This window comes from Gorilla gorilla, chromosome 16, assembly GCF_029281585.2.
Source record: "Gorilla gorilla gorilla isolate KB3781 chromosome 16, NHGRI_mGorGor1-v2.1_pri, whole genome shotgun sequence".
Classification (NCBI taxonomy): Eukaryota; Metazoa; Chordata; class Mammalia; order Primates; family Hominidae; genus Gorilla; species Gorilla gorilla.
Window position 1 is genome coordinate 72,793,488 of NC_073240.2, and position 13,577 is coordinate 72,807,064.

General features: G+C 34.8%; 1 protein-coding gene across 24 annotated transcripts in view; it reads right to left on the reverse strand.

Moving 5' to 3' along the window:
- The window catches only part of MYO9A (myosin IXA), a 307,532-nt gene that overhangs the window by 131,146 nt on the left and 162,809 nt on the right, over positions 1-13,577 (reverse strand). For 19 of the 24 annotated variants that reach the window (XM_055363670.2, XM_055363662.2, XM_055363671.2 and 16 more), the window contains one exon: positions 10,759-10,878. The exons of the other annotated variants lie outside the window; for them this stretch is intronic. In XM_055363670.2, the coding sequence (XP_055219645.2) occupies positions 10,759-10,878 (120 nt within the window). The remainder of the gene's footprint in view (positions 1-10,758; positions 10,879-13,577) is intronic. 24 annotated transcript variants of the gene reach the window in all.

The window sequence follows — 13,577 nt, forward strand, 5'->3', positions numbered from 1 at the left end:
ACATCAGTTATTAAGTATTTTAAACATAAAAGTGGCCTAAAGAATAATATACTAAACACTTACGATGGATCACTCAGATTAAAAAATGAAGCCCTGTGTAGCCCACTCCCTGATCCCATTTAAAGATCATCAGATCTGGTCAGGTGCAGTGGCTCCCACCTGTAATCCCAGCACTTTGGGAGGCCAAGGTGGGCACATCACCTGAGGTCAGGAGTTCGAGGCCAGCCTGGCTAACACGGTAAAACCCCATCTCTACAAAAATACAAAAATTAGCCCGGCATGGTGGCATACACTTGTAATCCCAACTACTCAGGAGGCTGAGGGAGGAGAATCGCTCGAAGCCAGAGGGCAGAGGTTGCAGTGAGCTAAGATTGCACCATTGCACTCCAGCCTGGATGACAGAGCGAGGCTCCATCTCAAAAACAACAACAACAACAACAACAAACCCATCAGATCCCAAGATTGCCCATTTGTTCGAATTAGCAAAAAAAGAATTTTAAAATAGCTATCTTGAGATGGTATCAAATATTCCAACAACATTTGTAACTGGAGTTTCAGAAGGAAAAAAGAAATTGTAGCAGAAAAAATTTTTGAAAAATATTGGCCAAAAATTTTCTAAATTTGATGAAAAACAATGAGAGTCCAAAAGGTACAGCAAATCCCAAAGAAAATTAATATAAATCATATTTAGGGACATGAGAATCAAATTGCTGAATGCCAAATATAAAGAGAAAATTTTAAAGTCAAAGGAAAAAAAGGTACACGACATATGAAGGAATGACAATGGGATGACAATCTGAGTAATCATCACAAATAAAGCCCTAAGAACATGGAACATCTTTAAAATGCCAAAAATTTAATAGTTCGTAATGATGTTAAACATATGCCTACTTCATGAAGTAACTCCACTCATAAGTATTTACTGAGGAATAAAAATATATGTCTGCAAAATGACTCAAAAAAGAATGTTTATAGCACTGTTGTTCACAATAGCTCTAACAATATATATAACTCTTAACTACACCAACAAATCAATAAGCACAATTACATACATTAAATATAACCATATAAATTAAATACAATGTGTGTATATACATATACAATGGAACACACCTGAGCAAATGATATATGGAAAAACATGTATGAATACATGCATAACTATGTTGCATAACGCAATCAGAACACAAAATACATACTATGTAATCCCACTTGCGTAAAATTTTTAGAAAATATAAAACTGACTTATAGTAATAAATCTGTGGTTACCTAAAGGAGGTAGGAAAATGTACAAGAGAATAAGGATAAATTTTGATATAACTCTTTCCTAATATTCTTAATTTCTTTGTGTTTATATGCTTTAGGTTTGTCTCTTGTAAGCATTCTACAGCTAAATTTTGCTCATCTTCCTTAATTCATAATGTTTTTTTAAACTGTTCAGTTTAGTCCATTTTAACTTACTGCTATAATTGATACATCTGGAATTTTTTTCTGACATCTTAGTTTATATTTTTTTATTTACCTTAACTATTATATGCTTTTATCCAGGCTTCTATTGTTTTCTTTGTATTTTGACTTCTTTTGTTCCACAAATTGTATACTTTCTGCTTTATTTATCCTTAAATGTTTAACATACTCATGAATTCTAAACTAATAATCTGTTCTCTTTCCCTAAAGAGTACAAGAACCTTCAAATGTTTTAATTAAAGTCATCCCCTTCTCATTAGGGATGTTATTGCTACCCAATACTTACATTCACCTTGTTTCTTTTCCTTCATCAAGCAAATTAGGTATAAGTTTTATAAAATTGTTGCTTATTTAGCTTTATATATACATTTACCAAGTTCTTTATTAAATATCAAAACTTTCTAGTGGGTTCAGCTTCTATCTTGCTCAACTAAATTTTTAAAATCTGTATAGGTGAGCATCTGTTCAGATTACTATCTAGCTTTAATAATTGCTATCATTCATATTTGCCTGGTACATCACTGTCCATCCTTTTATTTTCACCTCTTTAATTAAAAATCATGTAGCTATCACTTAAACTACTGAAAAATTCATTGAGAGTTTAACTGGTGAGTGTAAACCATTTATATTAATTTTAAATAATACTTGTTTCTGGCATTTTATTTCATGTTTTTCATTTATTTCACTCTTTCATTTTTTTCCTTCTTGATTTTCACTTTATAAGGTCTCTTATGCTACCTTAAAAGATAAAAATTGTTATTACTGTGGTTGTCCTTAAGGCACACGTTCAATTTATTTAATTATACTGATTTCCTAAACTTGAAAAGATTATGTTAATTCAAGAGCAGTAGAGCTCCCCGCTTTCCCTTCAGTTTTCACCAAAATGCATGCCAGTATCTTCTATATTTGTCTCTGTATACCATCTGCAAGCAGTAATTCTGATCATATACAATTTTTTATTTTGGATATTCTTAGTTTCATGAAAAATAATCTCTTCTAGGCATTTACTTGTAACTTGTATCAGGCTTCATAACATGTAATTAAACATTTTTTATTGGAATAAAAATTTCAAACAGTTAAACATATATATGTTAAATGTACAGTTAAATAAGTTTTGCTAAATGTATTCACCACACAAATAACCACCAAAGAAAGATACAAAACATTTCCATCATCACCAAAGTTGCCTTATGCCCCTTCTTGGACAATCTCCCACACTTACTTATGGGTCAAGACAATCACTAACTTGCTCTCCACACAGATTGGCTTGTATTGACTAGAACTTTACACAGATGGAATAAAACAGTATGCTTTGAGGACAGGCCTTCCCTTAGCATACCACTTTAGAGATTCATCCGTAAAAGTCTTTTGTGAATATATACTTTCATTTCTTAGGTAAATAACTGAGATTTGAATTCATGAAACATACGGGAAAAATACGCTTATCTTTATAAAACTGACAAACTGTTTTCGGAAATAACTGTACCATTTGACAGTGCCAAGAGACAGTATGAGAGCTCCAGTTGCTCCACATCCTTATCAGTTCGTATTTCAACTTCTTACATTTTAGCCACTATAGACGTATTAGTGACCTTAGTCAGATTACAATTTGCCTTTCCATAATGAATAACAAAGTTGAACATCTTTCATGAGAACACAGATAAATCTTCTTTTGTGGAAGTGTATGTTCAAATCTTTTGCCCATTTAAAAACTGGCCTGTTTATCTTATTATTGTAGGAGTTTTTATATTTTGTTTTCAAGTCCATTATCAGGTATGAATATTACAAATTGTAATAAATACTGTTTCCCAGGCTGTGGTATGTTTTTTGTTTTCTTAATAGCAGTTAAGAAAAGTAGTTTTCAAATTGGCTAACTTTACCAATTTGTTAATTTTTTCCTTTTATATTCATGCCCTTATGTCTCATCTAAGAAACTTTTGCCTGTCACAAGATTACAAAAATTTGTTTCTCAGGTTTTCTTCTATTTTAAGACAAATTTAATAGTTTTGGACCTTACAAAGAGCTGTATGACACATTTCAAAATTAACTTACATGTATGATATAAGGGTCAAAGTTCTCTTATACCTTATGGATATCCAGTTGTTTTAGTGCTATTTGTTTAAAAGACTATCCCTTACCCCCACTAAATTATCTTGGTGCCTTAACAGAAAATCAACTGACTGTGTATGTGTAGATCTACTTCTGTACTTTGTATTTGGTTCATTAATCCATTGATCCTTAACACCAATAGAACAATGTCATGAATATTTTAGTCTTAAAATCATATAATGTAAATTATCCAGCTTTGTTCTGTTTAAAAATTGTTTTGGACAGTCTGGGTATTCTACATTTCTCTATAAAGTTTAGATTCAGCTTGTTAATTTCTACCAAAAAATCTGCTATTATACTTATTGGGTTGAATTCAATCTATAGATCAATCTGAGAGAGAGCTGCATCTCAAAAATACAAACATAAATATGTATCTCTCTTCATTGTATTCTTCAATTTCTCCTAGTAGTGCACAACTCTTAAACATATTTGTTAAATTTATCCCCAAGTATTTCATGTTTCTGTTAATTATCCACTGCATATTAAATTACTCCAAAATCCAACACTTTAAAACAAGTTATCATCTCATATAGTTTTTAGAGGAACAACAATTCAGGAGTGGCTTAGCTGGGTGGTTCTGACTCAACATGTCTCAAGAGGTTGTATTCAAGCTATCAGCCAAGGCTGCAGTCATCTCAACATTGGAATGAAGGATCCACTTCTAAGGTCACTCACATAGTTGGTGACAAGCCTCAGTTCATACTGAGTTTTGGCTACTCACAAATAGCATCTTGTCTCTCCAAGAGACAGTGATTTCAGAGAGGCCTAGCAAGTAAAGCAGTACCCCAGAAGGAAATTGCAGTCTTTTACAGAAATCTTAAAAGTGACATACCATCATTTTTGCCATGTGCTTTCTTTTACACAGACCAACTCTTGTAAAATATAGGAGAGGACTATAAAAGCTTGTGACATCTAGGAGGCTGGCTGCCATAGATGTACAGTACATGGAATTTGTAAATCATTTTCTAAGTGCTCATGGCTAGGATATTACAATTTTCTATAATTACTTGGTATCCCGTAAAAATGTTAAACTCACTTTTTAGTTTTAAGAGCACTTTTCCTTAAATAGGAAGTGTGATTCCTTCACACTTCCTATATTAATGAATTTGTTGACTACTTTTCAATCTATGTACAATTTCTTTTTGTTGCCTTTTTGCACCACCTGTGACCTTTAGCAAATGTCAAATTTAAGTGGCAAAAGATGTCTTTGCCTTGTTCTTAATGTTACGGAAAAAGTATTCAATCTTTCACTAATAAGTATGGAGTTTGCTGTAGGATTTTCATGCATATTCTTCATAAAGTAGAGGAAGTTGGTCTCTATTCCTAGGCTACTAAAAGTTTTAAAATAGAATGAGCATGGTATTAAGACAAACTTTTTCTCCATCTACTGAGACAATCATATGTGGCTTTCTTTTTATATGGTTAACATGGTCAAGCCAACTTTTCTCATCCCTGGAATAAATTCCATGTGGTCTTCATGTATTATTCTTCATGTATTATCTTTAATATACTGCTGAATTCAGCCAGCTATTATTATTTCTATATCCACCATTACGAAGTTATATTGGTCTATAGTTTTCTTATAATGGTTTTGGTAACAGAATAATAACACTGGCCTCATGAAATGATTTGGATAGTGTTCCCTTCTCCTGTTTTTTGAAAGAGTTGAAGAGAATTGGTATAATAGTCATTTCTTAAATAAAATTACTAATGAGCCTATCTTGGCCTAAACTTTGTGTGGGGGGAAAATTTTAGTTAAGAATTCAATATTGTAAAAAGATACCACACTATTCATATTTTCTATATTTTCTTGGGTTGATTTTAATAACCGTTGACGTTCAAGGAATTTTTCCATTTCACGTAAGTTGAACTGATTGCCATAAATGTTCATAATCTCTTTGTCAAACTTTTGATTTCTGTAGCATATATAATTGTGTCCACTCTTTCATTCTAGGTAATAGCTTTGTGTCTTCTCTCACTTTTCTAGATCAGAATAGCTATAACTGCACTGTCCAATACAGTAGCCACTAGCTATATGTGGCTATACAAACACATTAAACAAAATTAGAACTTCTGTTTCAGCTGCACCAGACACAGTTCAGGTGCTTAACAGCCACATGTGGCTAGTGGCTACAGTACTGACAGTGTAGCTGGAGAACATTTCCACATCGCAGAAAGTTCTACTGCACCATGCTGGCCTAGAGATTTATCAACTTCACTGTTCTTTTCAAAAAACCAGCTTTAGGCCGGATGTAGTGGCTCACATCTGTAATCCTAGTACTTTGGGAGGCCAAAGCAGGAGGATTGCTTGAAGCCAGGAGTTTGAGACCAGCCTGGACAACATAGTAAGACTCCATCTCCACAAATAAAATTTTAAAAATTAGCAGGGCATGGTGGCATGCACCTGTAGACCCAGCTACTTGAGAGACTGGGGTGGGAGGATCACTTGAGCCAAGGAGGTCAAGGCTGCAATAAGCCATGATTGTGCCATTGCACTCCAGTCTGGGTGACAGAACGAGCTCCTATCTCTAAAATATGAAACAAAACAAAGTAAAATGGTGGCATGAACCTGTAGTCCGAGGTGCTTGGGAGGCTAAGGCATGAGAATCACTTGAACCCAGGAGGTGGAGGTTGCAGTGAGCCAAGATCATGCCACTGCACTCCAGCCTGTGTGACAAGCCAGACTCCATCTCAGGGAAAAAAAAAAAAAAAAGTTTTATTTACTTTACTTCCTTTTACTTATTTGGAGTCTAATATGCTCTTTTCTTCCTAGCTTAAGGTGAAAGCCTCAATCACTGATTATTTTACCTTACTTTTCTAATTTAAGAATTTTAAAGCTGTAAGTTTTCTCCTAAGTACTTCTTTATTTGTATTCCCTAAGTTGTAATATGTTGTTTCCATCATCTTTCAGATCAAAAAACTTCCAAGTTACCCTTATGAAATTTTTCCAACTCATTAGTTACATATACATTTTATGGTTTCCCAGATATATCTGTTAATTGATTTGCATTTAATTCCATTTTGATCACACAATCCACTAAACTTTCAATCATCTGAATGACCATCCTGATACCTGAGGTTAGGGACATTAAAGTAGGCACTGTCAGCATGGTGAGGGTAATTTAGGTGGAGTAAGCCCTCAGCCCTTCCCTGGCAATTGCTGATCCTTCATCTTGCTGATGCACATCATATTCTCAATCATCCCAAACAGGACTGAAGGCCAAAAGAATGGGTTCAAATTAAAGTTAGATTCTTCTTTTCTACCCCTGCTCTCCTTCTGCCATCTGATTCCTTCTTTCTAGGGCTCCTGTCATTTCTGGAAGTGAGCTGTAGCTCATGCTCCCCAAAACTTCAATTTTTCCTCACTCTTCTAATTTCCTCCCTGAGAAATTTCAGAAAAGAGCCACTTTGGAGAGAAGGCGAGAGCACCAGAAAGAAAGAGAAGGAGGAAAGGCCACAATACCTTTATGTCTTAATATTGAAGGTCACACACTGTAACTTCTGCCACATTCCATTTCTTGGAAGCAAGTCACTAAGTACAGCACATGCCTTATGAAGGGTGCAGTATCAATTTGTGGACATATTTTAAACCACCAAAATAATGTCAGATTTTTTACTTTAAACAGTCATTTTTTTAATTAAGCGAAGCCAAGAAAATATGTGTAGTCATTTATATTTTTATACATATTTATTAGTTCTGCCTTCTTTATTCCTTCCAGTAATTCATGCATGTATCAGCAAACTAGAGTCCATGGCCTAAACCAAACCCACTGCCTGTTTTTTGTATGACCTATGACCTATGAATGGCTTATATAGTTTTTAACTGAGGAGAAAAAGGAGAACATTTTTGTACCATGTGAAAATTGTTTGAAATTTAAGTATCAGTGTCCATAATAAAGCTTTATTGGAACACAGCTAAACTCATTTATTTATGTATTGTCTATGGCTCCCTTCACAGAAGAGATGAGTAGCTGCAACAGAAACCATACTGGCCTACAAAGCCTAAAATGTTTGCTGTCTGCTTTTTGCAGAAAAAATTTGCCAACCCCTACTATAGACCCAAGTTACGATCATGGGGTGATTTCCCTCGAGCCTGAAGAATTTCTATTATCATTTTCCATATAATACATATGTTGACAAATTCCCAGACTCTGTTAGTCTGAAAATGTATTTCACCTTCATTTTTGAAGGATACTTTTGCTACATGATAACAGGACATTGTGGATAACATATCATAGCAACAGTGGATACTGTTAGGTTCTTCTGAAGATTGTTAATTTTTCTTCTGTCAGTTAATCTGTCTGGACTCAAACTGCAAATACAGAAATTCTGGCTCAAATTTTTTGGGGGGGGTGGGATGTGACATATTAAACATGATTTTTTGACATCTTTTGGCCTCCATTATTTTTACTGAGAAGTCAAGTGTTAATTATCTCATTATTCCCCTGTATTCAATATGTATATCTTTTCCAGGCTGCTTTCAAGATTTTCTCTTTATCTTTGACATTTTAGCAGTTTATCTATAATGTGCCTAGGTGTAGTTTTCCTTCGTATTTACCCTGCTTTGTGGTCACTGATCTTCCTGGATCTGTAAGCTAGTATTTGTTTGTTTGTTTTGAGACAGTCTTGCTCTGTTGCCTAGGCTGGAGTGCAGTGGTGTGATCTCAACTCACTGCAACCTCTGCCTCCCAGGTTCAAGCAATTCTTGTGCTTCAGCCACACGAGGAGGCTGGGATTACAGGCATGCACCACCACACCTGGCTAAATTTTGTATTTTTAGTAGAGACAAGGTTTCACTATGTTGGGTGTTTTTTTGTGTTTTTTTTTTTTAACCAAATAAGGGATGTTTTCTGCCACTGTCTTCAAATAATTTTCGACCCCTTTATCTCTCATTTCCTATGGGACTCCAATTAAGGCAGAAAGACTTCAGTTTTTCCCACACAAGCTAAGCACAGGCAGAAAATTTCCTCAGTTTTTCTAAAAAGCAGCAAACTTGCATATCTCAGCTATTATAGTTATGTCTTTCAAGGATTATCTCTTATTTGGTTTCCACTTTTTTTTTTTTTTAATACGGTTCCTGGGGTCTTCCCTGCATACTCACAGCAGTCGCCAGGGATATGGGCAGAGTTCATACTTTAATTTGGGTTTTAGCCCTTTAGCAGCTCTCTCAGTCCCAGGATTTTCCTCCTAAACCCCAAGCTGCTCTGAAAGTCTTCTAACATAATAAGCCAGTATGGTGGTGGTGGTGGTTGTTTTCTATCTCTGAAACTATGCAAGTTAGGAAACCCCTTGTATAAAAAGCTACAAATTCACAATTCTTACCCACTGCTTTACTACCTTTAAAGAATAAACTTTTCCCTACTTTCTGCCTACTTTTGGTCTTTTTCCAGTACTTTCAAATATCTGGTTATTTTAAAATTTTTTTTCCAGGTTTTATCACTGTTACTTGTGGGAGGATTCATTCACCTCACCAATTCACCACTACCTAAAGCTGGTAGTTCCGTTTTTTTTAAGAACAATTTCCGAAACTTGAATCTACAGTTTTACATATAATAAAATTTATAACGTGATACCTTTTTATAATTAGTATATTGCTAATACTATAGTGGAAAATGGAATAAATTACATAAAATAATGGAAGAGCTCCAACGTCCACAAAAGTAGAAATTTGCAAGTGAACACACATAGACACACAATTTCTTCATGCAGCCTATGCTGAAACTGGTGCCCTCCTATTCAAGATCCATATGTAGCTGGCATACAATCAGGTCTGGGGTTGTCAGGCTGAGTCATGAAAAAACAAAGCAAATAAACCATTTGCAACTATTTAAGAGTTAATAGAAATTAATTTAAGTGCTCCAAAATGTTTTATAGACTATTTTAAATAATGTCCCATGGATTAAAAGACAGAATAGGAAGATGAATAACTGGAATGAGGATTTGTTACATTCCTCTTAGAAATAACAGCAACAATTAAGAATAATTTTAAGGATGTCTTTTTAAAACAAAACACTTACCTCTGTTCCTCTTAAAACAAGAAAATCCTTTAAATACTGTTTTTCAAAATACATTACACACTTTTGTTTTAACCAAGACAGCAATGGCAATTGAAAAAGAATCCACAACATTTGCTCTTAGGAATTCTACTTATATTCTCCTCTCATTGACAACTGGATAGTAAAATTTCATGGAATTTCAACCAGAAAACTGTGAAATTAGCAAACTAAATCAGTGGTAATTTATTAAAAGCTCAGAACAGATTATGTAGGTCCATTATACGCAAATTGCTCAGTTGTCTTTGAGTATTTTGAAGGATCCACTTATTCTCACAATAGCAGTGCCTCAATAATAGCAATCTTACAACTGGCAAAAGAATCAATTTTCATGCAGAATGAGTACAACAAATAAAGAGCAAGAAAGGAAACGGAGACCAAGGGCATCTTTTCACACCAATTTTATAAAAAAGCAAACAAAAAAGAACATGCACCATGATTCTGTTATTCTTCCTCAAGCCAAAACATTAATGCGGTGGTTTTGCTCTAAACCAGACATAGGAAAGGCTGGCTGAAGCACTGCAATCAAACTAAGTGGATTTACCAATGATACACAAAAATAACATTTGCTAATGTTGAAATTTCAAGCATAAGCAAACACAAAAATCATCCAGATTTAGAAAGGGCTATGAGAAAACTTTTTGGGAATGCTGAATATATGAATGAATATCTTGACTCTGGAGATAATTTCATGGGTGCCTACATACGTCAAAACTTACCAAACTGTTGTCTTTGCATTCAGTTTTTTACTTCAATTAGACCTCAATAAAGTTTTTTTTTGTTTTTTTTTATGAGCAGGAAAGAAAACATTGTTGATTCCTATCCATCACTTGGCTACTTGAAAGACAAATAGAAACCAATCCAGTGACTGTAACCAAGTATAATTAACAATCCAATGATCACAGGCAAACAGAAAAGTCACCAAAGTTAAAAAAGTATTTTTTAAAAGTATTTAAAAAAGTATTTTCAAAAGAAAGTACTAAAGACTCAATAGAAATATTCAAAGACTGCTCAGAGGTTTATGGAGGCCATGTTGCCCATACAATCTATATCCCACCCTGGTGTAGGATGCTCCTGGTTTCCATTTCCAAATGGATATGTGATAACAGTTTATCAGGATTTGTAGCCTTACTGTACTTCTCTTCCTTGCATCTCTGCAGAATCTCTAAGCTCCTCTGGTGGACTGGGTGTTGGAGAAAGCTAAAACTATCCATACTTTTCAAAATTGCACATGGCGCTGTATCATCATGTCCTTAGGAAGCAAAAAAAAAAAACAAACAAAAAAAAAAGGAGAAAAGAAAAAGACATTATATAAGCCCAAACCAACAGAGAATCAAGAACAATGCTGCCAACTATTTAAGGGTGTATAAAAATGTATCAAATAATAGAGGTTATATGTGAATGTCCAATTATTTTGAGGAAAATGCTTAAAAATAACAGGAAAAAATAAAGGCATTTTTCAGATATTCAAAGTGTCCTTTTCAGTACTCAAAGTATTGTTAGTTAACACCATACTAGAAATTTCTCAATACAAGCAAAAATTCAAAAGCAATTTGTATGATTTATTTTTTAAAAGGACTTATTTTTATCAGGTCTCAAATATAATTAACATATAGTTGGCAACACTGATGGAACCCCAAAGAGAAATATACCCAGAACAATTTACTTAAACAATTCTTTCACAAATCCTGCAATTAACCACACTTGTAGGAATTCCAACAAGTGTGTCAATAATGAAAACATGAAGAAAAGCACCATAGAGCAGGAAAGCCCAGCAGCACTTCTGTACTTATAAATTTGAAAACAAAGCTGAAGACTCTGTACCTCATTATCACTTCTTAGGAAAATAGGATAGAAATCAGCTACCAGTGAAAAATAGAAGAGAGCACATTCAAGTAAAGACCAAAGCCCCAGATTAGTGTTATTTAAAGTGAGTACTTAGGAAATAAAGTGAATGGGAGATGAGTGCCATAAATATTAGCAATAAAGAGTTTCCAGGCTTTAGGGTGGTGGTTGTGTAACATTTATTCAGAGATCACCTCTAGAGTTAGGGCATAATGTTCAAATTTAAATAAGTTTGCTTTTAAAAAACAAAGTACATAATAATATAGAGGCAAATTAAGTAACACATTAAAATGAACTAAAGTTCTATTACTGCATTTTACTGCATAATTAGGAATGAGATACAACAGAACAATCTTTGGAAAAATCTCATAGCAGAATCATTTTAAAAGTTAAACAGTCTCATACTAATTCAAAGAGGTTTGAAGGGCATATTTTAGTCTCATTCTAATTCCCTAAATTGGATTTATATATCCAGAGAATAGGCAGCCATATTTGGCAATGGAGAGGGAATCTAATACTATAAATCATGTAATATTATACACAGAAAACAGGCTTTTAAAAAATAAAGTGAATTTGAAATATTTTTCATAATAATAAAAAGTAACTAAACTAATAAAATACTATATTATTTGTACAATACGAAAAGTCAATAGGTACAAAGGTTGAATGTTTCAAAAAGAGAAGTATAACCAAGCTTAACATCATTCCTTACTCAAAAGATACCTCGATAAACATACTCTATTCTCATTATTACCAGTAATCCCTCCTTGATGGATTGCTTGGAGAAAGAATGCTTAGGCCTTAAACTCCACTGCACTTGGTTTGGCAGTCAGCTGAAGGGGACCAGTTGAGGAAAAAACACCCAGTGAGTTCTAGTCAGACTCCATTCAAATTGTAAATTGAAGAAGTTATCACTAAACAATCACGCCTTTCAACAGCTAATCTGATAATCTGCTAGTCAAAAATAATTCAAGAATATTATGTGTTAAAGTATTCTGTATAAGAGCTCAGGATATTAAAATACACTAAATTATTATGTAGAGTTTTAAAAAATCCATCAACATTACTACAACCACCAAACTATTTTCTATTTCATCTAATAAACTGCGGCACTGCCATTTAAAAATGGATATTTTTGTATCTGTGACTGCTTTGTCTCACCACCATGCCTAGATTAGTTTCTTTAACCTCTCTCCTATTCTTTCATTCTGCTTTCTATACCTTTTTACAGTTTTGAACGTTATTTTCCAGACTGTGACATAATTTCTAAATCTTAAAGTGATATTCCCCGTTTGTTTTATGTACCAAACCCCTGCCAAGGTAGTTTGGTTTCCTAGGATGGTTTATATTTTCAGTGGGGATTCTTTTCTGAGGAGTCTCATCAACTGTTTTTTTGTTTTGTTTTGTTTTGTTTTTTGAGAGGGAGTCTCACTCTGTCGCCAGGCTGGAGTGCACTGGTGCAATCTCGGCTCACTGCAACCTCTGCATCCCGGGTTCAAGTGATTCTCCTGCCTCAGCCTCCGGAGTAGCTGGGACTACAGGCACGCACCACCATGCCCAGCTAATTTTTCTATTTTTAGTGGAGATGGGGTTTCACCATGTTGAGCAGGATGGTCTCGATCTCCTGACCTCGTGACCTGCCTGCCTCAACTTCCCAAAGTGCTGGGATTACAGGCATGAGCCACTGTGCCTGGCCATCATCAACTCTTTTTTCTTTTTTTTTTTAAGATGGAGTCTTGCTCTGTTGCCCAGGCTGGAGTGCAGTGGTGCAATCTCCGCTCACTGTAACCTCCGCCTCCCAAGTTGATGCCATTCTCCCACCTCAGCCTCCCGAGTAGCTGGAACTACAGGCGCCAGCCACCACGCCCGGCTAATTTTGTTTTTGTATATTTAGTAGAGACAGGGTTTCACCGTGTTAGCCAGGATGGTCTCTATCTCCTGACCTCGTGATCCGCCTGACTCGGCCTCCAAAGTGCTGGGATTATAGGCGTAAGCCACCGCACCCGGCCTACTCATCATCAACTCTCAAAAGAGATGTATTTAGTATTTGCTTATGCTAGTTGCTGGACTGGTTGTGATGATAATTTCTTAGTTTGACATTATGCA